This window comes from Apostichopus japonicus, chromosome 8 (genome assembly GCF_037975245.1).
Source record: "Apostichopus japonicus isolate 1M-3 chromosome 8, ASM3797524v1, whole genome shotgun sequence".
Taxonomy (NCBI): Eukaryota; Metazoa; Echinodermata; class Holothuroidea; order Aspidochirotida; family Stichopodidae; genus Apostichopus; species Apostichopus japonicus.
This window is the reverse complement of record NC_092568.1, coordinates 6,119,296-6,144,160: the sequence shown is the minus strand read 5'-3', so window position 1 is coordinate 6,144,160 and position 24,865 is coordinate 6,119,296. Positions and strand designations below refer to the sequence as shown.

General features: G+C 37.4%; 2 protein-coding genes across 5 annotated transcripts in view; both read right to left on the bottom strand.

Annotated features, from left to right (window-relative positions):
- Positions 1–11,183, bottom strand: part of LOC139970514 (protein O-mannosyl-transferase 2-like) — a 30,616-nt gene extending 19,433 nt beyond the window's left edge. Inside the window, exons 1-13 of one of the 3 annotated variants that reach the window (XM_071976283.1) lie at positions 10,949–11,183; positions 8,241–8,443; positions 6,581–6,665; positions 6,205–6,309; positions 5,559–5,667; positions 4,920–5,094; positions 4,424–4,517; positions 3,428–3,534; positions 2,799–2,881; positions 2,007–2,116; positions 1,615–1,754; positions 1,002–1,080; positions 93–244 (exon numbers count right to left, since the gene is read on the bottom strand). In XM_071976283.1, coding sequence (XP_071832384.1) covers positions 93–244; positions 1,002–1,080; positions 1,615–1,754; positions 2,007–2,116; positions 2,799–2,881; positions 3,428–3,534; positions 4,424–4,517; positions 4,920–5,094; positions 5,559–5,667; positions 6,205–6,309; positions 6,581–6,665; positions 8,241–8,443; positions 10,949–10,951 — 1,445 coding nt within the window. In that variant the 5' untranslated portion in view covers positions 10,952–11,183. Of the gene's footprint in view, positions 1–92; positions 245–1,001; positions 1,081–1,614; positions 1,755–2,006; positions 2,117–2,798; positions 2,882–3,427; positions 3,535–4,423; positions 4,518–4,919; positions 5,095–5,558; positions 5,668–6,204; positions 6,310–6,580; positions 6,666–8,240; positions 8,444–9,073; positions 9,208–10,948 lie in introns of those variants that run through there. The other 2 variants (XM_071976284.1, XM_071976282.1) reach the window with 2 other exon arrangements.
- A 309-nt stretch (positions 11,184–11,492) lies between these two features.
- Positions 11,493–22,736, bottom strand: LOC139970519 (zinc finger protein ubi-d4-like). 2 transcript variants are annotated; one of them, XM_071976290.1, is made up of 10 exons: positions 22,522–22,735; positions 21,318–21,604; positions 20,665–20,882; positions 19,869–19,956; positions 19,232–19,354; positions 16,182–16,244; positions 14,617–14,748; positions 14,103–14,215; positions 13,417–13,498; positions 11,493–12,802 (listed from the first exon to the last, which is right to left on the bottom strand). In XM_071976290.1, the coding sequence occupies exons 1-10, from the start codon at positions 22,569–22,571 to the stop codon at positions 12,741–12,743; spliced, it is 1,218 nt and encodes a 405-aa protein (XP_071832391.1). In that variant the 5' UTR covers positions 22,572–22,735; the 3' UTR covers positions 11,493–12,740. The 2 variants fall into 2 exon arrangements, with proteins under 2 accessions (XP_071832391.1, XP_071832392.1); XM_071976291.1 differs by lacking the exon at positions 16,182–16,244 and having other exon boundaries at positions 22,522–22,736.
- Positions 22,737–24,865: the final 2,129 nt, after the last annotated feature.

The following is a 24,865-nucleotide window of genomic DNA, read 5'->3' as shown; positions in this document are numbered from 1 at the left end:
CCTCAAATTTGTAAAATATTTCTTATTTGTTTGCAAAGAAGTAACCATCTTGACTGACTACATATTGTGGCCTACAAGCCAGTTGAACTCACCAGGCAGGCAGGTTTTTGGAATGAGAGAAGAGCACACAACCCGTCAAGTAGTGAATTAACTTTAGTTTTGTCTTCACAACACTGACCGTAGCACCAGCAGCAGCGCCAGGTATTTGTACCTGCCAAACATCATTAAAATCACCCGTACCATTCTGAAATGTAAATGAAAAATAAGCCAAAAATGGCAATTAATTACAAGCCATCATCACACTGTAGTAGTTCTATTTCTAATATAATAACATACATCCTTCCTCATCCCCACCCTCTCCTCTCCCTCATCTCTATCTATCCCTCCCTCTGAATCAGGAGCGTAGCTAGGAATTTGCCAAGGGAGGGGCGAAACTGTAGGCAAACTATCAGAGCCATAGATATGGCATTGCAAACTATCTAAGCATAGCGCCACCATGGTTGGCGCGAAGCGTACAAGAAAATTTTGGCTGAAAATGCCTCCCAGATTGCTGGAAATGGCACTTCCAAGGCCTTGTACGTTGCATCTTAACATTTTCTCTTTTGAAATTACCATATATCATAAAAACATTGAAATTTTATTTAAAATAGGCTCAAGGGGGGGGCGGCTGCCCCCTTCACCCCCCCTGACTACGCGCCTGCCCTGAATCTCCCAAACTTGAAACAGTTTCATCTGTTATGACAGTAAAATAATAACCACATGACATACAATGATGTCCCTTCGCCAAACATCTTTAAGAATTGCAAACTAACTCAAAATAGAACATCTGGATACTCTATCTTCAATGAAGAGAGAATATTCATATTCATGTCTTTTCCTTACAATGAATAGTTGTACTGAACAGAACAATAAATTATATCATCAAGAACGAGGATGCATGACCCTCGGGCTAACTTATGCAAATTAGATCCAGAATATTCATATTTGATCCAAAGACTCACCTCTCCGTAACAAGTCACCTGCTGGTGGTTCACAGATAGGGGGGCTTTTTCATTGTGACTGTGTAAATTCCTGCGAGTGCTGTCAAACAAAAAGATGTGAGTCTTGTTGGTGCAGACACCCAAGTAAAGGAAATAAAAAACTCTTTTACATGCTTTTACCATATACCCTACGAGGATGTAAATACATAATGAATGGTGTCACTAAACTATTTCAAATTTGAATTCTCTTAATGAACAAATATGATATGAAGAATGGATTAATAGTATATAATATCCTAACTCCCACATGCCAATAATAATAATAATAAACATTCAGAACATAGGAGTTTGGCACAATGGCTCAATGAAATAAATGAAAGATTATTCCCATATGACGTGCAATGTCAGGCATGCAAAGTTTATACTTGTTCAAGAACCAATGCTACCTAGAATGGCTTTCACCTATCAATGCTTGAAACAATTTTAACTCTGCTAGGTGATCACTGATTCAGAAATCTTGTGACTCCACTAAGGATATTGATATCCCAATTAACTATATAAACATGAGTGTTTGTGTTCATCAGCAATGAATTTATTAGAGGAAGCCAATGACTGTGCTATTTGTTATACTCACGCTACATGTTCAAGGTACACCAGGTCTCCATTTTTGACTAATTCCACAGGTTGTATCTCATCCTCGACGGGCAAATCTTCTTCAACATACTTTTTTAGCAACCATAAGTTATTTTCATCTTTGTATACATATGCCGTAACCTAATATTAAAAGACAAATGGAAAATTTGTAGATATATAAACTAAAAAAAATAAATCTATTTATATTATAAACACAAAACAATTTCCTCTAAAAGAGAATCCCAGAATACTAAGGACAAACTGTAGGTAGCACTAACTTATCTTTGTTTTGAAGTTTATGGAGGTTTTTTCTTTTGAGTTATTCATAAAGTAAATCACAGATACATGGCAAATGAAAGTTTGACCTTTGACTTGATCAGAGGTACCACCAACCTGTTGCTGCTCAGCACCATATCCCTCTGGATAGAGAAGAGGATGAGAATGGAGCAACCCTCCTGCAGCGCGATGATTTTTTAGAGTAATCACAGAACCGTAAGCAACCTCTGGAGACAAAATAATCATAATCACAGAACCATAAGCAACCTCTGGAGAAATAATAGTAATAATCACAGAACCACAAGCAGCCTATGGAGAAATAATAAATTGTGAAGCAGCAGCTTCTATTATATTGTTAGTTTAGTTTAGTGAACACTTCAAGTTAGAATGCCATATCCATAGCTGATAACACTCTATACATCTGGATGCTTTGGGTGAAAACTAAATATATCACATGTTCTTTTTTCAGAGGTATCCAGAAAATTGCAATCTAGAGTAACAGTTTCACTCCCTATCCTGATCGAGATGAGAACAAGTCTGGCATGACTCCACTTACTTGAATACTGAGGGAGCTAGCAGCAACCCCACTCAGCATCACTGCAGTGCAGCTATGGCACTTAAAACCAATCGATTACATAATGTATACCATCTGCTAGCAATCAACAATAAACATAGTATTCTATAACTTGTTCAGATCTGTAATGAATGTTGCTAAAATGGACAGTTCTTAAGAACTTTGCAGGTCAGATGTTGCCATGAAAAAAGGAAATCAATACCTATTAGCTAAGTTAAAGTAAATCTAATGAAAGTTGACAATGTACAACACACATACAATGGATCTTCAATCGCTGGTTACAGCTGGTCCAGAGGAGATAAGGAAGGAAGGAATAAATAATAAATATATCTTACTCTCTGGCATGGAGACATTATGGAGGTTGTTTCCTACCAATTTAGATTGAAATCCAGAACTGAAAAAGCCATCCCCTGGACCACTGAAATGATGAAATTTAAGAGAAAAAGGTTTAACAATTACACCCTGTAAAAATTTCCTCCTGTGTTTATTATCAGTTAGCAACAGTTATTGCTAAATCTCTGAGTGAATTCCTGTACAGCAGTAGCATTGGTTTAACATTAGTACAGATAACAATATCTAGGGCTAGAAACATATGCACATTTCAACTGGCATGATGGAAAAAAAAATCGGTTTCTTAATAAGTGTCACATTGAAGCCAAAATAAACCCTACATTGATTAATACCTCTCACACAGTGTCTTGGTATTTGACTACACTTCTGAACAATAGGTCTCATTTTATCCAAGAATCTGTACATGTAGAGGCCAGTAAATATCACATAACATTAAACTACAATTAAAGTAGGTACTATTGCTGTTGGTACAAAGACTTAATTGAAGAGTTTAAATTCCCAACTCAATTGTACTTTGAAAAGGAAAAACCGGGTAAAATCCTTGATAGAACAGTGTTGTTTTCTATTGTTATGATGTTTATACAGTAGAGTTAACAGATATATGACCTCTTACCTCTGATTTAATATATGTAAATGAACTGCAAAGAATGAAATGTATAACCCTGCTGGAAATATGATAAGACACAGACACCTTGCCAAGAAATGCTTCAGTAAAGTCACCTGAGAGAGGAACGAATGGAGTATAAATGTGAGTCGAGAGAGATACACACTGCAAAGATTATGTATATCGCCCTCTGTCTACACTGATTGTTACATGAACTGAGATCCTATAGTCTGGATTAAATATTAGAATCTCAGGTTAATATATTCCAGGTTATTTGTTTTACTATAATTACTGATAAAGTTAACAAAGCTATTTGTGTTTGCACAATATTCATGTCACTCACAAACATGAGCAGGTAATGCATATACATTAGTTGTTTGTACTAGTTTCACAAAAATAGCTTAACCTCAAGCCCATGTGCTTTGACATAACTGTCAGTGTAAGGTTTATAGATATATGTAGTCTAACGTTAGGTGTACACTAAATCATAGCAGTCCAGTTTGGATTAATTTGCATATAACAATCAGGGCATATTGTTTACTGTCATCATGCGATAAGTAGAATAACAACTAATTGCACATTTGGAAGAAAAATGAACTACATGACAGTGTTTGAGTTGAATGAATTTGATGGAGCAAGGACAATCACAGAAATGAAATGCAAGTGACTAATTTAGGATTAGTTGTTCAACAAAAAGAGGAGAGAGGATTTTGATTAACTGAAATAGACATATGTGGCTAAAGATTTCAGAACTTGAAGAGCAATCAGTACTACCTAGATGCCACAAGCTGTCAAACTGTAGTTCCATAAAAAATATATATATATATATATATACCCTGTTTTGTGATTTATGAAAATCTGCCATTTTGTACATTCAAACTTCCAATCTAGCACTAGAGTCCTTTATAAGCTTAATTGCATGCCCAGCAATCTTTTCAGTTGATTACAGAAAGGGAGCATTTCTACCCTATAAGATTGTAAAGTTCACTTCATCACAGAACTTACCTTTGATAATGCTAGGTCGGCTAACAGTCCCCAGAGATCCCACGCCGTTTGTGCTCCAACGAAGAGAATCACAAACAGTCCCACCCACTTAATGCTGAAAAAGAGAATATGGAAGAGGATATATCTTAATTGTGTATTCATTTGGTAATTCCATAAACATGGAATAAGGTCAATATTTTGTTTGAGTGAGAAGTTTAAAAAAAATCATTTTGTTGGTCTGTAGCACCATTAAAACAAGACATTAAATCCAGTGTGGCTTCTGCTTATAAAAAATCACTTTGCAATATAGTATATGGTTTTTTTTATCTTATGTCATAGGATTCTTAAATTAAACACCTCAACCCCCCCCCCTCCCCTCCCTCCCCCAAAAAGCAAATGCTAAAGATTAAAAGTGATACCTGAAGGACATGGCATTTCTTATTCCATTTTGTGTAAAGTCATGATAAACAGATCTAACCATCTCAGTCAACCAATTTATTCCTGGAGAATAACTCACCTTATTGCACAAGCTAAAAATAACCCTGTCATGGTCATCCAAAACCACCAGAGAAACTGAAATGGCCTAGCATGGTGTGACTGAAATTTGACCAGTGCATAGACAGAGGCGATGATGAAGAACATAAGAATAGGATCCAGAAGGATATACTGAGATAGGGTCAAGGTGCCAGTGTCTTAGAAAAAAGGAAAAACAAAGCAAATTTCTAGTGTTATCATAGACAAAAGAAATCACTTTTTTCACTGAATTGGGTTAGTGTAGTAAATGAAATGGTGTCAGTATCTGTAGGATACACACACAAAACCAATATGCTTATCATAGAGAAAGGTGCCATTATCTGAAGAAAGCAAAAGACACTATTTTTTCTTATCACAGGAATAAAAAAACGAAAAAGAAAAGTATACCACTGGGAATTATTGTATGGACTTCATTTTTCAATTCAATGGAAGATAAATAACACAGATATTGTACTGGGCAAGAAAGTTCTAAGGCTAAGTCATGTTGTTTTTGTCCTTCTTGCATGACACTGATCATTATTAATATTAGCCAATTAATATACCTACTTGCAACAGATCCATCCCAATGAGGAAACATATCCCAGAAATTCATTACAAGAACAAGAAGTAAAGATTCCCTTACCAAATAAAACAAACAAGGATGCCAGAGAAGCTGCTGTGACAGAGAATGACCATTCTAAAACAATGAGGTACACCAGAGGAACAATCAAAACGCCCAGCGTAGCACATAGCTGTTAATGAATGACAAAGAATAGGAAACATGGAAGATAAAAGGTATTTTGGAAAAACGATTCTCAACATGAATGTTAATCTTACATGGTATGGTGGAATAATCATACAACTGCAGCTAAACTGTTTCATATTGCTTAAATTTACGTTGGTTTGTTGGTACAAATTGTTTTCATATTTTTTTCATTCACAGTTCTTTCATTCACAGAGAGAATTTTGAAGAAGGAGGAGTATTGTTCTCTTCTTTCCCTTGTAGTTTTATAATTAGCTATCATGATCATTAGCTATATAAATTACACATTGAAAGAGTTAGGATCGTTCACACTCTCTTCTCATTCAATACACCCCACCACTCCCACTCCTCCTCCTCACCTCCACTTAACCTGGTACAAGGGTGCGTCGGCATAAGCAAAACCAGATACCGATATACCCGCTGACGAATACCTGGTGTAACCAGGTATACTTGGTATATCGATATACTGATGCACCCTACCTGGTACATTGAAATAAAGAATACTATTACAAAGTTAGAGCCTTACTATTCTCATCCCTAAGTAGTTAACATCTTCATACTTTGTGCCCGGAGATTCAAATGTAAAAGCTCCATCATATCCACTCAGGTGTCCTGCTAAACCAATCAGCATCTACAACATAAAAACAAAACAAATATACATCTGGAGAACTTTAGGAAGCTAACACAAATATAGAACGACTCAGTAATTTACAAAAAGCACATTATTTAAAAGTCAAGACTCTGTAATGAATAATTCACATCTTGAATGTTACCCTTTACCCTCTTGTATTACCTTTTATTATACTTAATTTGCATGACAATGGTTTGTATTGTTTTAATATTCCTCTTTGTTCTTTCTTATTTTCAATCAGCTTCTGAGAATGTTATTCATGATATTTTACCTTGCCAAGTGGAGGGTGGACATCAAAGAAGAATGTTCTGTTGATGTAGTAGCTTCCCATTTTGCCAAAATGAGTCTCATCCCAGCTGTCCAGAGAGAGAGAGAGAAAAAGGAAACAGCAAGTCATTTTGTGGGATATTTCTTTGGTATGGAGATGGGAAAGAGGTGGAGTGGACAGGAGTGGGGTGCAAGTACAAATGTGCAGGTCTGAATTTATTTTAATGATCATCCAACATATTTGAAACTATCAAAAGAAAAAAGAAAAGTAAACAGTATCACAAATCAGTTATCATAAGTTAACTTAGTGCCTCCAATACAATCCTTAAACGGTCATTATTTTGGCTGAAATTGATTGCTAGTAAAATAAGTGGAAACTTTCTGGTCTTTTAGATCAAAACCGCATCCCCACAGCCTTTTGTAAGACAAACTATTAATTTTCAAATTTGGTGGTTTTTTATGAAAGCATCTGGCAACAGCAGTGTGAATGATGTCATAACAGTAATTCAGCTGAAAATGCCCAAATTGTTCTTCTTCATCATATTTAACTCATTGTTCACAAAAAAAGGCTGCATCTTCCTTAAATTCTAGACTAAATACAAAGAACTTTGACAGGTTAGCCAACATTCCACATGAATTCAGTTCAAAGGGTACTTCAACATGATAACGGGAAATCAGAGCTTTTGAAGAAAAAAATACTGTTATGACTCTACAAACAACCTTCTGTAATCCACTTATTGGTATGAATGCAGTGTTTAGTAAGACAACATAAGTTTCATTGAATCAGCCATATCATGAGTTAGGGACAAGATATTGATCAATATGGGGTTTTCAACTAACAGTGAGGAATATGTTTCTTTTCAATATTAGCATCACATTGTCAGATACCAGAATGTCCCTCTAAAGTGATATTGTGCTGGTAAAGATGATTGCTTCACAAACTGGAATTCTCAAGATCTGATCTTTATAACATTTTGTTTGTCATAAATATCAGTAATTCAAAGTTGCTGTGACTTTGTGAATGATGTTCTGGATGATTTCGTCAGGGGAATTGAGCTGAAAATGCTCTTATTTATGACAGTTATATCTTTTACACACAAAATGTAAGAAAAGAGAAGAAAGGACCTTTGGATGGAATTCTAAATATGTACAGACAACATTTAAAGCTTAGAAAACATTCTAAATGTGTTACATTTCAAGGTCAAATCAACAAGATTATTATTTTGGGTAAGGAAAGTTCTAGAAGAAAATCTTCATGATGACATCACTACTGTGATCCACATCCCAGAGTAACGGAACCTTGCAAGTCAAAATACCTTCATATATTCATATCATATCTTGACTTGAGGATCAATGTTAAGATGTGGTTCTCAACTAACAGTACTTATGGAATATTATTCTCTTTGATTCAACTATGTAATAATAGAGCATCAATGAAGACACCTAACTGCCATCTTAATAACTTGTAAAGACAGCAATGAACTATTATTAATCTACTAACATGTAATAAACTGTAATACCAAGCAAAACAAGATTTTAGAATCTATGTCTATTAGCAAGTTTGTTGCACCTGACATGTTCTCCTCACTATTCCCCAGTCCCCTCCTCTTCCCTCTCCCTCCCCCACCACAAAGAAAAAGAGAGAAGTAAAGAAAAGTCCTCACCAAACATGATCAGGTGTATCAAGTTTATAGAATCTTGTAGCAAAGGACAGAATCACACATGAAGAGAAGGCTAGAATGTTTAGACCCTTGTGACCTCTAGCGTGAGTTCCAAGCCTTGATGAACATTTTGGTTGTTTCTCTGGCATTGTTTCTTCATTTCCCTCAGTAGTACAATATAGTACATGCAGACAGATCTCCTTGGTCTGTATAATGAACAAAATATGCAAAATATGATACTAACATTTTCACAATACCACAAATATTACAATGCATTTTGTTATTTACGATAAATATGGTTTAAGTTTTTCACTATCTTTGGTATCATGTGGCATTTCAATTTTGTTAAATTATGTTGGAAACAACGTCAAAAGCAGACTGTGGTAGTTGCGAGAGGTGTAGTTCGTGGTGCAGCACCTGAGGGACAGTTTGTTTAGTACTATCCCCCACCTCACCCCTCCTGCTGTCGCAACCTGTATGCTGACAGTTTCCAATTATTAAAATCGCTCATCAATCACAATACTGTAAGGCAGGGTTGTCCAACCTTTTGCAGAGGAGGGCCACATGGAAAGATTATGATGAAGGAGGGGGCCGCATGAACCCTATGCTTGATTTTTCCATTTTTCGCCCGAAGCCCAAGGCAACAAAATGTGAGCACTGCGCGCGGAGCGCACTGATTTATTTTCCTTCCTGATAAAACAGATGAATAAAGTCCAGCCGCCCCCCCCCCTCCGCCGAGAGTGTCACACAAACTGACCTCTATCCATTTTTTTGGACCCAGAAGGTTCGAATGATTGATTATATAGCTTCAAATTGTTATCAATAAATCTGCTCACTAAAATTTCGCACCGTAGAGCATCTATGGCGGGCCGGACGCAACCCTGAGGCGGGCCGCACTCTGGCCTGCGGGCCGTAGGTTGGACAACCCTGCTGTAAGGCATCATCAATTTGGTTGTGGTTGATTTTGAATTTGCTACAAGTGCTGCCTTTGATAAAAATAAAAGTGTGGAACCGTAGATTTCCAACAATACATTAGTTTTGCCGTAAATTCCATCATGGCTAGCAGTGCATGTTTACTGTGGCCAGTTTTCTACTTAAAGTTTGGGCAAATGCGCTGGATACACGACTCATTACATGAGAAAATACATATCTGTGGTTTCCTTTCCAAATATCAAACGTACATGGTACCCCTAAACCTTTCAGCTTCCAGTAACTTAAATACATTTTTGTCAAGAAAAACCGTATCGCTATATCCCAAGACCATCTAAAGTCTAAAGACAAAATGTGTTCAATGCTAACCATTAATCAGTTCATTGTTAATATTTGATATAAAACCAGGGGATTTTCTTTTAAGACCAGTCACCTACAATCAGAAGTTCTAAAATAGTTGTTTCTACTTAATGGCAAGATAAGACATGCATGTCAGAAACCTGCTGCATTCCACTTCTATAGGCTAACCACATAAAGTTTCAAATTGATAGAGGGTTGTCTAAAATGCCAAAATTTTTCCCTGGAATCCTGGGACAAAATATTTATGTTGACACTCTCCCCTACATCTCCCCCTCCCCAATTTTGGACATGAAGGGTTTTGTACCTAAACTGTTTAAAGGGTGTGAAGACTCGCGCACAAAGAAACGTCTCATGCGGGTAATCTGACCTAGTTTCGAATGAGGTGCAACAGAAGTGTTAGACACCACCGTCAATCCCAGAAAATACACACACAGCTTGCTACCGTCGGTAATTAGACACTAGTGTACAGTCAATACATTCAGCTACGGTCAATACCCACAACACAGTATAGCAGCGTGGACATCTCAGGTCTAGATAAAATATAACAAGGTATCACGTTTCATTACTGTCTGCATTTTAAAGCGACAAGAAGAAATTGCATTTGCAAGCAACGGAAAGTTAACTTTTTCAGAGCGCGGCACACGGTTTGGGGCGAGTCTTCAATGCCTTTAAAGGAAGGGTGGATTTTGATGCCCTCTCAGTGTTTTGGCAATTCTAGTATGTGTCAAGGACGATGGACAAATGGCCGAGTTCAGAGCACCCCATGCTTTGTCCAAGATCCTTTGTCCAAAAATTAATGACAAAAAGTTGAAGGTAAACAGAGGTTCCATTATGATTCAAAAAGTGAAAATCTGTGATAGTTTCCATGTGATTATGGAATGAAATTATTGAATGATCTTGGTTGCCATTACTAGTTATATACAATCACATCATATATGCATTTAGGTTGTTTCAGGGATATTCCCGGGAAAATACTGTAGATACAATCCAGGAAAATATCTAATCCGTCACGCTATCCAGGCTAGGCTAAAATATTACTAGGCTAACGTTAGGTCTAATGATAGGCTTAGTTTTTCCCTGTCAGTCATCCAGGGAAAGTATAAGTGGTCCCCTTTATTTAGCTTGCATGTGGCTGTCAGCATTTAATTTCATTGACGCATTTCCTTGCTCGTCTAGCCGCCTCAATTAGGTCTAAGTTTAGCAAATACTGTATCTTGGCAATGTTTGTGACAAAGACGAAATGTTCGCGGAACCCGTACCTGAACAGCGTATAGATGTACTGTACGGCCAGTATTAGCTAGCAATGTTAACCAAATTAATTTTTGTATTAAATGCTGGTACCTTATTGTCAAACATTGAAAGGTTGGTGTGAATAGGAAAAAGTAGCGATATTTAATAGAAATAGAAGATACACCACGAACCATAAAATTCTGAGAACCTACCGGACATCAATGGTACTGTACCTATCCAATGTATCCACTGATTGTAGCAAAATTGAATCGCTTTTTATTTCTACTGTAGCCTACTGGCGGATAATGGTGTCGTCTGCTATTAATTAACGTCAAGGTGAACTGCTGCACTAGAAGATGCCTCTGATTATGTGCCTTCGAAAGAAGTGGGTATATGCTTCATACAGCAACATGGATAAAGTTAGCGTCATCTGCAACAATACTATTTTCGTGGGAGGGATTACTTGGGAGAGGTGGGGGGGGGGGGGGGTATGGGCCATGCTTACACCCATTATTTTTACCCAATATCTGGGGTAAATTACATCTTGGCAGTTCATTCTTACTACATATTAATGAATGGGAGTAATATATGCACTAAACTGTTCCTAATTATAAATGCAGCATCCTGCCCAAACAGTACTTCACTTCTTGTTATAAAGACACAAAAAACAAACATTTTAAGTAGGTAATCAAACTGGTTGATAGTTTGCCATTACATAAAAAAGAACACAATTCATGAGGTACTTCCTGCAGTTTTCTATTTGACAAACAGTTATGTACACATAGACATAAGGTAGAAAAAATAAATATTACCATGTTTACAGATGACAAAACACAAGTAACACAACATATTTACAAGAATTAAACAAAGTATATGTGACAACTTTCTATTTATTGATGACTTTTGGCTGAATTTGATTGTAAATACTTTCCTTGAGGCCATGAAAATCTTATGTCCTCTTTGCATTGTGCCTGAGGACATGACCAACAGGACTTTGTGTCAGACACTAAGAAGTCAAGCCGGTTTAATCGCTAAGCCTCAGATGTTTAAAGGAACTTTTCTCTATCTCAAATTAAAGGTAAAATAGAATTACAACTTAAGACTGAAAGCAGAGGATTTGAATGGTGTACAACATATCAAAATTAATTTTGTGCTAAAAATCCTTTAAGTATGTGGGTCACAATGTCACGGTCCTTAAACAAAACATTTGTTCAAGCCAGTGACTTATACACATAATACTGTGATACATTGTTTAAAGTATAACATTTGGGCTTTCTAATAGCTATGTGACTGAGTATTCTCTATCCATGTAAGGTTGGTGCAGTACACATATTAATGTATTCAGGCTTTTACTGTTTTCACATGAGACTTATAGTTTCATGTGTTGTGTCAAGGTGAGATCTTGAAATCTCACATGCAAACAGTGCAACCTAGTACAAAAGCAGATTTACATGGAGTTGTGGATACTTTAATCTATAGTATTAACTATTCTATTTAAAGCAAAGCTAACAACTGAATTTCCCCTGTTTCTTCTTCCTCTACCATGCGCACCCCCTACTAACCCCACCCCTTCTCCCCAACCATCTCTTTCCTCTTCAAAATTTCCAAAAACCTTCTGAACATAAACTATAAGAAAAAAATTTTCCTTTTCAGATTCCATTAGCTACATGAGCAATGGCTGCTTATGTGTGTACCCAATGTCCATTACCCTACTAAACTGGTTAAACTAGTTCTACACTCTTGTACCATCTAAAATTAATGCACCATTCATGAACATAATATACAGTAGTTCTCTCAGAATACTCCTTCTATAAATCACAAAAAGCAATGATTTGACAGATTTATTCTCATCACTGTTAACTTCCTCTTCAATTCTTTCGGCAATAAGGTCAAATGAGAATACTTCTCAAACATCCGAACGGAAAATGTCCTGTCTGAGCAAAATGGCTGCTTAGTCCCATACATCTCATGGGTGTAGTCCTGTTACCTTGGTGGAGCATCTGCGTAACGATCATCCTTTTTACAAAGATCACAAACCCAACTGCCTATAGAGAAAGAAGCATATACAAAAACGTGCATCAATAACATCGTTAAATGTTAGTAAATGGTTGTAATGACCGGGCCTATCAGTCATACAGACTTCAAAGAATTACAACTGGTATAGCAAACATTTCAAAGCAACATTTCTGTGCCATTGCTACAATGTTGCTAGTTGCCAAGACAACCACAGAATTCAATTTTTAAGGTGGCTGATAATACTATGCAATACTTTCTGTTACTTTTTCTACTTTAGCTAAGAATGGCTTTCATTGTTACAGGTCACTTTGGATTCATATACTTTATATTTCAGGGGAAATGACAAAGTTTCAGCAACTCCTGGTCTAACAAATGGTAGGATGTGGGGAAGGGAAGGGGGAAGGGGAGGGGGATGAGGAGGGGAAGGGGGAGGAGGAGGAGGAGGAGGAGGAGGAGGAGGAGGAGGAGGAGGAGGAGGAGGAGGAGGAGGAGGAGGAGGAGGAGGAGGAGGAGGAGGAGGAGGAGGAGGAGGAGGAGGGGGATTCAGAATACTATGTACAACTGCAAGTCCTTCACAGCCTTGGGATAACATTAGCAGCAGCATATATTTATATTTACAAATATCAGAAAACATAAAACTTACCTTCTGGAGGAGCTGACATGACTGGAGTCAAACAGTACATATGATAGCCTCGGTCGCAATCATCACAAAACAGCAGTTGATCCTGAAAAACAAAACCATCATATAAATAATGTAGAATTGTCTGTGAAATATCCAACATAATACTCTGGGTCTACCTCTTTTTGAGAGAAATTTGTAGGAATATCCCCTTTATAATTCCATTGCTGAGATGCAAAAGTTGAATTTTTTATGAAAATATTCAATGCATTTCACTAACACCTCGTACAAGAATTAATGGTGATGACCAACACTCATTTTATGTTGTTTGAGCAAACATTACAGTAGGATCAAGCCAGTGTGTTAGAGCCACATACATAGGGATAAAATATAGTATGAAGGGAAGGAAAGGTTGCGTCTACGAGATTGAACTCAAAGGCAGTACAGAGCTAGATTAAACATTCATGATAATCCATAACTGTTTTACTAATTTTCTTGAGACGATAAAAACTTCCAAGTTTTGGAAGAGCTTTTTAATTTAACTTTCAAGTGATTCAAGTTTTATGGTTAAAAAGGATGTTACACAAATGTAAGATAGCAAAGTTAAATGTACAATAGAGAGATATAACAAGAATTAGAGATGCAAATTGCTCTAAGTTACTATTGATACCTAAGACATTGAGATGTTAAACTAATGTCAAATGACTTACATCATTATCAGAAGTTCCACACAGACCACAAGACTTGCATTCAATACACTGCCACTTATAACCTTTAACCTTTGATATCATCACATCGGTAAACTGCAAACAAGATGGGTGACCTGGGGTGAAAGACAGAATGGGTGAGAAAATAAAAATGATGAATCCAGAAAATTAGGACAAATGTAGATGTCATGAAGAGAACACAATTAAAGGAGAATACTTAAGTTATGCTAAACTGCCTTGTATTGATTTATTTAATTCATAGCAAGTTGTGACCAACAATTACAATTTCATAACTTTACATGTGAAGTGGGTATAAGCATGGATAAAACTTGACCCACTGACAATCTGTAAAGACAAAACAGTCGATGTTCTAGTTCCACTATCTACTTCTAATTATAAATTAAAACCTCATCCTCCACCACAAATTCCCGAAACATCCTGCTCCTCTATCCCATCATGCCCTCCACCACAAATTCCCATCATACCCTCCTCTTCTGTCCCACTGTGTCCTACTCACCTGATCGGCCACAATCAGCGCATGAGATCAGCTCTTCCTGGGTTCCTGTCTTCTTGTTTTCAGTTGCATCTCCCAAACAAAAGTCACAATAATTGTTGGAATCTACAGGGCCATCTTCAGACTTGCTGCCTTCTAAAAAATAAAACGAGAGAAAATGAGTGTGACTGTATAATATGTCCAGTCTAAATGTGTCCTTCTTGAAACAACTCCAGGGTTAACTTTTTTGAAACATATCAACTGCTATATACTTCCTAAAACAATCTACAACTTTCCAATAAAAAAGAACATACTTTCGCTCTTTTGGTTCATTCAATCATTTCGCTCTTTTGGTTCATTCAATCATTTTGCTCTTTTGGTTTATTCAATCATTTCGCTCTTTTGTTTCATTCAATCATTTCGCTCTTTTGGTTCATTCAAATTGAGTAAGCTGTTGTCAATGATGTGACCTGTTCTTGCTCATATTTTAGCCAGTGTTGCAAAGTCTGGCTAAAAAAAAAACCCAAAATAGTACATTTTCCAGAAATATGCTCAAACCTAAACAAATTTAGAAAGCTACTCAAAGTGTATTTCAATCCAAACATCATGAAAGTACTCAAGCTAAAACCTGTATTCTAGTTCTCTGCAAATTCTCAAGATCACGACATAACTTTCCTAACAGCTTATTTGAAACACCTTTCTAATTTTACTTTCTTTAAAATAATTCAGTTTTACAAAAGGATGCATGATTTGCACCATTGCACTAGAGAGGGACTTGCTCTACCTCTCCAGGACAGCATAGGCATATTTACAGTTTACAGGTCAGGTGAAGAGCAAACAGTGCCCAAAAAATGCAAGTCAGACATTGGTCTTATCACAAAATCTATAAGCACACTAAACATTAAAAGCTTTCTTTCTTGCTTGCTGTGACATATGCTAGTCTATTATTGGTTAAGGTTACATAAGAAAAGAAAAAAAAACCCTTATAACCTTGCTCTTCAATGTTTTCCCCAACCCTTGTCTTTTATAGAAAAACTTCTCTCTCTCTCTCTCTCTACCTCTCAATTTTGTGACATTGTGTTCATAGAAAGTTGTTAGGATATTAAACACATATGATGGGTTATTTTCGTAGCAAGTAAAACAACATTTAAACTCTGGTTAGTCACTACAAGTGTGTAAGCTAATGGGATGTATACAAAACACATACATAAATAGTGGTGAGCAAGTGGGATTGTAAAGAGCACAAACCTAGCTTTATCAGTCTTTAGCAATTACATCAGACACCACTATACAATTTATTCTGTTTGTTACAAGTATGTAAAATTTAATCACTTCAACTGTCAGATGAGAAAGGGTAATAAATTGTGATAGTAAGAAAACATGGTCCAACTAAACAACTCCACCCAACTGAACCACCAACCTCTCTCCCACCCCCGCCCCCCCCCCCCTCCCTTCCAAATAGCTATTCCATTCCAGTAACAAACTTGTGAAAGAAGTCCATTTCATTTAATCAATTTGTCCCTCCCCTTCTCCCATTTTGGCATTATCATAGCAAGGCAGCTGTCATTTCTATTTTTGTAATTTCTCACTTGTAGGAGGAGCTGCCTGGGTGTTCTCTGATGTCAGCACTTGGTACAGAATTCGGTTCTTGCCTAGTTGAGAGAAAATTGCATGCATTAATAAATTCAATTGGGTGGAATATGACCACATTTATCATACAAAGTGTTGTTCCAAAGGCAAGTATATCAACAACCATAAATTCATATCTAATGAAATCTAACAAAAGTTCAACAATACTGTGTATGACTACTCCCATTAGAGTATTTCCTATTTGTAACAATAGTGGCTGAAACCGAAAGCTTATCTTCCCACATTCCTATCCTTACTGTAAGTCAGACACAGAGCAAAGGGTATTTCCACATTAACATTTTCATTGCTTACTCACATTATACAAATTTAATTTTGATTTCCTGATACCTCCTCCAAACCAATTCCCCTACCTCAGTCCCTATACCAGTTCTACCATCCTACCCCAGTCCCTATACCAGTTCTACCATCCTACCCCAGTCCCTATACCAGTTCTACCATTTTACCCCAGTCCCTATACCAGTTCTACCGTCCTACCCAGTTCCTATACCAGTTCTACCATCCTACCCCAGTTCCTATACCAGTTCTACCATCCTACCCCAATTCCTATACCAGTTCTACCATCCTACCCCAGTTCCTATACCAGTTCTACCATCCTACCCCAGTTCCTATACCAGTTCTACCATCCTACCCCAGTTCCTATACCAGTTCTACCATCCTACCCCAGTTCCTATACCAGTGCTACCATCCTACCCCAGTTCCTATACCAGTTCTACCATCCTACCCCAGTTCCTATACCAGTTCTACCATCCTACCCCAGTTCCTATACCAGTTTTACCGTCCTACCCAGTCCCTATACCAGTTCTACCATCCTACCCCAGTTCCTATACCAGTTCTACCATTCTACCCCAGTTCCTATACCAGTTCTACCATCCTACCCCAGTTCCTATACCAGTTCTACCATCCTACCCCAGTTCCTATACCAGTTCTACCATCCTACCCCAGTTCCTATACCAGTTCTACCATCCTACCCCAGTTCCTATACCAGTTCTACCGTCCTACCCAGTCCCTATACCAGTTCTACAATCCTACCCCAGTTCCCCATACCAGTTCTACCATCCTACCCCAGTTCCTATACCAGTTCTACCATCCTACCCCAGTTCCTATACCAGTTCTACCAGTCCCTATACCCCTTCTATCATCCTTCACCTCCAACACAAAACCTCAACAAATATCCTTCTTCAGTTTTGGATCAAAATCAATGAACATTGAAATTTCAAAACACTAAAACTTGAAGGTACAGTATGGATATATAAAATCCATGCTGCCAGAGATGCTAAATTTTATGTTATGTCTAGTGAATTTCAAGCCAGTCAATGAAAATTACACATGAAACAAGAAACAAGTCGAAAGTTAACACATTATAATACAAGTTTAAGCGTGAAACCTATGCATCATGTCACAGCCAACGATAAGAACTTCCAATTAACAATGGTGTGATAGGTATCACTCAAAGAATATCCACTTTACTTTGTCAATATGATCATTTTACTGCCACCTGAGAGTTTTCTCAAATGATGAGATAAAACAACTCATTTTAATGTCATAACTTGTTAATTTAAAACCCTTTAAATACACCCCAGTTTTACCAGAGATAACCAAGAGCCAAACCAAAAGTTAAAATTCAAACATTAACATTAATAGAACATTAATTCAACATTAACGGAAGCTTGCTTTCCTTTACATAACAACCAGGAACCAAACACGTCTGCTTAGTGTCCTATGGGGTTCATTCAAAATTTTGAGAGAAAAAACAGCAAGAGGGATTTCGAGGCCAAAAGCCTGTATGGTTGAGACAAAACCCCAGACATTGCAGCATTTTCCATTGTATAGATCTACACACTGGGCACAAAGAAAACTTGCACATGGTTCAATACTTCATGCCCTTGGGAAATGTTATGCCACTATTCTTCCAGGACCCTTGACCTTTGTAACAGATAGCACTTAACCTAGTTTCAAATCCACCATGCTGTTTATAAGTTATTTAGATTAGTATGACTGCTTGGGTAATACTATATGTGAATGTACTGGAGGTGGTGGGTTATGCTAAAACTACTGGAAGGTACATTTCAAGGTTAAGGCATTAGTAATTCTCAAAGTTATTCCTATGAGCATGCAGAGTTATTTGTTTGTATTATTTGCTCAAATCAGGTCAAAACTAAAAAAAGAAATGGAAAACAGAAAATAAAATTGTGCAACACCAATCGCTAGTAGAGTTATATACAAGAAACACTTCAATAAATGTATTCATAAACCATTCAAACAGTAAACAAACCAAAGAAATACTTTTCATAAATACTGTAATGATATGTTTACAAAAAACATGCAACATCATGCAATGTTCTCATCATCAACTGACTTAAGGTGTTACAAATGTCCACCACCAAAAACTAATTTGTCATTCGTTTTAGGATGTGAAAATACCATTTCACTGAAAGGGAAAGCCTGACGAAAATATGTCTAATTGTATCAAAGGAATTCTGGCAACATATTCATTTTATTAGGAATGAATACATTTATTCCACACACAATGTAAGGTAAGCAGAAGAAAACTTTCTCATACTTGGTTTAATGTCTGCCGCTTCCTTTGGCATAATTTCTTTCCTTCAGATGGTCTTGAGAATACTCACTTTATCCTCCAATGTTCTCTATAAACTGTACAATATGCCAGTGTTTAAGTGCAAACTATCAAAGCTCAAACAGCTGGCTCTACTCCAAATGTTCTTTTGAAGTAAAATAAAAATTTTGCTTTAAACTTACTTTAAAACCCCGACACCAAAACAGAGACCACAACCCTTTGGCATGGTACCATAGAGACTTAATATTATTCAAGGCTACTGCTGTAAAGTGGTTTGATTTCACAGTGAGATTAGTTTACACCTTTCAAGGATATTTACCAGAGTATTGTTTCACCGTAAGAGTGTTATCACAGATTAGTTTACACAGGTCTTTCAAGGATATTTACCATAGTATTGTTGCTTTATCTACTCACCCTCTGAGTTGTTGGTGGGAGGTGGAGCTGCAGCGGCTTCTTCCATCTCTTGCTCTTTGTCGTGATGGTGGTGCATGGTGTGATAGCTCAGACCTTGACGATTCTTGTACCTCTTTCCGCAATCTTTCGTGTAGAGAAAGAACAAGATCATTAGCAATTCCTTCATGCAAAAATGCACCATTTAGAAGGAAATAGATCTTAACAATGTGAAGATAAATGAAAGTTCACAGATTTAATTCCTTCATCTTACATGAGGTAATGTAAAATTTGTGATTTTAAAATGCAACGTTGGCCTTGTTGTTGGTATAAATATATACAGGTAAATGAATTTGTTCAATATTTTACTTCATCATATTTACAAAGTTACCTAAAGTTGCAATTTCATATCTGGCAGATTTTCCTATTCATCAGGCAAACAATCATTTAAAATACTACATTATACACAAAGTGTTACATTTCCTTCCTTGATCAAGGTTGAATAAAGTGTAATGCAAGAAAATAATAAAACCTGTGGCAAAATATTCTGCTTTCAGAAGAATATGCAACTGAGGAACTCACAAAAATTGAAAGTATTAGTAGTGATAATGTTTGTCTAGTGCTTCAATGAGAATTAATATGCATTGACATCAATACTAACATTTACAGGGATATGGCTTCTCATCCTTATCTACAGGTCCAATTATGCTCTCCGTATCTCCGCCTGCTTTTCGTCTACCTCCTCTACCCTGCCGAAAAATAGGTATGAGATAACATTCCTTTTCAGCAATTATTAACGACAAAAGGTTGTGCAGGCATGAGATTCATTCCTTTCATGTGTCTTGGCAAACAACTAAATAGCCAAAGTGAGAAGATGAATTTAATGGAATTGGTATGGAAAGCAATGCCGACAGCAGCAGGGTGGCAATGTCATTTTAATGTTCTATAAATGCGATCATTTCAAATATTATATTTAATCCTAAAATCAGAATTAAAAGAATAAGTAAAGTGAAACATTTGAAACAGGGAAAAGGAGTGAGTCTTTTCTGTTTGACAGTGACAAGATTTGTGCATATAGTCATAACGTATGATGGTGGATGTTACTACTTGATAATCCTTGTTACATATATATGCTAGTCAATGCAACAGATATATACTTCCAGTGAATATTCAGTAAACAGTATCAATGAACACTTACATGAATAACTTATGACAATCCAAGATGACTAACTGTCTCATCAAATAACCAAAACACACATTGAACATGCCCACAATAAGTTAATAGAGCTAACAGGCAAATACTTGTTCCAAAGATTTCCCTTTTGAATAATAAACAAGAATAGCTAACGATTTAATTACACTCTTAGCCCTGACGACCCTCATGAAAATACCTCTGTGCTAAATAACAAAGCCAAAGCACTTCCTCTGCCAATGAACATTTATATAAGAATGCTCACCCTGCCTCTTGACTTCCTCTTCTTGTAAGAAATTTCAAAGTCTTCATCACTCTCCTCTGACTCTGCTCTGTCGATCTCTCCAGCATCTCGGAAATCCTCCTGCGGGTCAAATTCTTTGAAGTAAAGGTCGGCATAGTTTTGGTCTCGCTCCTGCGCTGCTGACGAGTAAATATCTTGGCTGTTCTCATCTTGGAAAGAGTCAAGTGAAACTTCTCCATCTAGAGCAGAAAAAGAAAAAAAAGATCAGAAATGCTACTCTTTATTCCTCATTACACTATTTGTATAACTTACATTAAACAGTAAAGTCACCTTTTTAGTAAATACTGTGTAGTGAGTCTACCTCAAAGACTACGGTAGAAAACTAAATTGAGCATTGTTTACAATTGCTATTCTTCAAAATGCTCACACTGGAAGATCTGTGAATTTCTGAAAAAAATGATATTATGGGGTAATTATGAGGGTTTATGTAACTTTTAAGAAATGGGGCATTCTCTTATGATCCAGTTATTTTATGCTCAAGGCCTCTTCCAACCCACAAATAGTGTTTTGGTTTCACTTGATTCTTTTCACTAGAATATTGCACTTGAAAAAATTGGTTTTACAACTTTTGTGTTTTGTTTGAACAGCCAGTCTGGGGTTAGTAAAATATTTACCTAAATCTCCTCCACCATCTGTCAAAAATTTACTGTCATGACTATCATTTGATGAAGACTGGATAATTTTGGGTCTCTTTCTCCACCTTCTTGCAGGATAAGAATGCAATTGACCATCTTCTAATCCTTCACCTCTCTGATATTTCTCAAACCAGATATGACAGTTGTTTTGTGCGACTCCTGTGTGTGAGTCCAGATAGGGCAGCCTCATCTTCCTCTCTGAGATCAACCGAGAGTTGAACTGAGATGCATTGTCCATAGCCTCTTTGTAAAATTGGGTCCACTCACTGTAAAGCATACAAAAACAGAAGTAATAATTATCTTAGCTTTGATACATCTCACTTACTGGCAGTTACTGCATGGACTTCCCCTTCATTATGAAATCTAATATTGTCAATACAGGAGCAGGCTATAGCAGAGCTCCCAACTGACCCGCAATTCGCGGGTTGGACCCGCATTCTAACACCCAAACCCGCTGACCCATGCAAGCATCCGAAAAACCTGCATTGTAATTGTCAAGTATACATAAAAAAATTGCATCAAATTTTGACTTAGCAACCATCATTTCTTTAGCATTTAGCATAATAGAGTATAAAACCTCCTTTACAGCATCATTTGAACCTCAAATTAGCCTATATTTCTTTTCATTGGGGCGAGCAGCGAACATTTTCATGCCACGGGAAAGAATGAATTATCACCTACTGTACTATTCAATTTATTGATGTTACACACAAAAAAATGCATATTTCTCAGAAAATTTTGGGTGACAAAAGCCTTTTCAAGTGCCTCCATTTTACATGTAGGCATCACCAGGATTCCAAAAAATTTCAAAAGAGGAGAGGGAAAGTCATTTAAGTTGGGAAAACCGTAGATTGCTCTTGGATGAAAACCCACCTAGGCCCTAGGCCTAGTTACACTATGACCCGGTAGGGTAGTGAACCCAGAACCTCCCGATTGCTAAGCCTCATTGTTTCAAATGCCACTGTCTTTATCCACTTGGCCACAGCACCAGTATTAGTGATCGTTCTGATTGGGGCCGCAAGTGATAATCTCGTACTAACATTGTTAAAACTGGACTAGGCTAGTCTAACTTAGGTTAGACTATGAAATGTATTGTAAGGTAAGGCTTCATTGAACTTTAACGCAATACGTTAGGCTAGTTAGCCTAACCTAGACCTAATTGTTAGGCTATGCTAGTCCCTACCTGCATTTCCTAGCACTTGTCTGAACAGACGTGGGCATAGCAGCTGTCATTTTCGTTGCACAACGGCTTTTGAAATCGAAAGATTCGTAGACTGTTGATCGGAAGGATATGTCACTCTTTTAATTTCAGTTCCAAAGTCTCCCACTTAGAATATCAGAGTACCATATGATCGAAAATTAACACAAATAACCATTTTTCAACAAAGGCCAACGCTTTTTTGCAGATACCAGAATAATTATAATGAAATATGCTATTCTTCAGATGCACAAATATTGCTAGATTCAGAGCAGGCGTTTGACAATTCTTTGGGAGTCGAGTAATATTATGATATTCCTGGTTATGTATGAGATACTGCATAATTTAGGACCAATATTTTTCGATAACTCAAATTATGGTAAGCAGAGGTATATTGGGTGAAGGGGGCTAGGGTGCAGGTTGGGTAGGAATGGGTTGGGGAAGTATCGAATGGAGTTGGTAAAGGGTACAAATGTGTTGGGGAAGGGAAGGGAAGGGAAGGGAAGGGAAGGGAAGGGAAGGGAAGGGAAGGGAAGGGAAGGGAAGGGAAGGGAAGGGAAGGGAAGGGAAGGGAAGGGAAGGGAAGGGAAGGGAAGGGAAGGGAAGGGAAGGGAAGGGAAGGGAAGGGAAGGGAAGGGAAGGGAAGGGAAGGGAAGGGAAGGGAAGGGAAGGGAAGGGAAGGGAAGGGAAGGGAAGGGAAGGGAAGGGAAGGGAAGGGAAGGGAAGGGAAGGGAAGGGAAGGGAAGGGAAGGGAAGGGAAGGGAAGGGAAGGGAAGGGAAGGGAAGGGAAGGGAAGGGAAGGGAAGGGAAGGGAAGGGAAGGGAAGGGAAGGGAAGGGAAGGGAAGGGAAGGGAAGGGAAGGGAAGGGAAGGGAAGGGAAGGGAAGGGAAGGGAAGGGAAGCAAATGTTGAAAGGACTGAACATCAAGACCAATGAAACAAATTCAGAAAAAGAGAGTTTTATTGTACTTAATATTTTCAAAATGAATCACATTTGTTGTTAAAAATTTAACAGACGCAGCTAAAAATATTCTAAAAACCTGATATGATTTAAAAAAAATATTAAAGCAGACAAGCATGAATGAATTGCAAATGCCCTGTTCCTTTATTGAGACAAAAGAAGATAAAGTCTTAACATACATTGAATTATAACAACCGTGAATATGCAGAACATAGGCCTACACTTCAAAAAGTATCATCTCTTCAATCACCAGTATATCATTCTGTATAAACACCCCCACCTATACCACTTCATTCTCAACAGTGTTAGCAATGTCTGTCTGTGGCTCTAAGGCACATCATCATTCCTTCCCCTTTCACTCCTAAGCCACCTCCCTCCCTCTTTTATTAAGTTTTGCTGGCAAAACTCCAAACATAGAAAGACGGAATGTATTGCCTGGAGTCACGGCAGCTAGGGACATTTGGGTCCTTTGGCATTTGCCTCATCTGCCTATATATATGGCACTGCCCTACCCCCTTGTTTTAATGTTCTTGCATCAAAAGCCAAAAATGAAATAGAAATTCCACAAGCTTCGTAGTTCTATGACATAACATGTTCCCTGGGTTAACTGACAAATAGAGCAACAGAGTCAAAGAACAAACCTAACAACAAAAAGGGAGTTTAACCCCTGCTCCACCTCGCAAGAGGTCCTACGGGGGATAATGGTATAGTTTTGTAGAATAGACACTTTTCTTTTTTTTTTCTTGGGAAAGTTGTCTATTGTTCAGTCAGGGAGTTGATGAGAAGTGAAGTATTATGCAATAACATTGTGTAGAAGCCATAAATAAACAAGAGGTCGGAACTGAAGAGCCAATTAGGTAGGGATTACTAAAGGGGAGGAATTTCTAAGTAAATGAGATTTGGAGACGGAACGGTTTCTATCGTCTGCTTGGAAGTGAATGCTACTTTGTCAGAATTTTTGATATGTTCTTAATGTATAAGTACACCTGGAGTCGGGTGGGGGGGGGGGGGGCTAGACCCACTTAGGAAAAGGATTTTCTATTTGGATGAGGCTATTAAGTAACAGTTTTGAATACGGAAAGGTTTTGGTTATTTTGGAAATGAGTTAATGCTACTTTGTATTTCAGTAGGAGTTTTTCGATCAATGGATCATTCTCTAGGTTGTTTTTATATAGTTTGGTGTTAAATTCTACGAGTAGGGTGAATAAAGATTTGGTGTTACCTGCGCGGAGATCGTGGGAGGTAGCTATATATGAAGGGATTTTTAGGGCAAGCTGTGGTGTGGATTCTATTTAAAATTTGTTTATTGGGATTTGAAATGGTAAGCAAGGAGATGCTTCCGTAACTGAGAATTGGGTTTACTTTGGAT

Coding starts and splice junctions, on each gene's coding strand:
- LOC139970519 (XM_071976290.1), bottom strand. CDS start 22,571: ATGACAGCTGCTATGCCCACGTCTGTTCAGACAAGTGCTAGGAAATGC. Junction 19,355..19,868: donor GAAGCCATATCCCTGTAAAT/GTTAGTATTGAT, acceptor TCTACACGAAAG/ATTGCGGAAAGAGGTACAAG. Junction 14,216..14,616: donor CGCTGATTGTGGCCGATCAG/GTGAGTAGGACA, acceptor CTTTCACCCCAG/GTCACCCATCTTGTTTGCAG.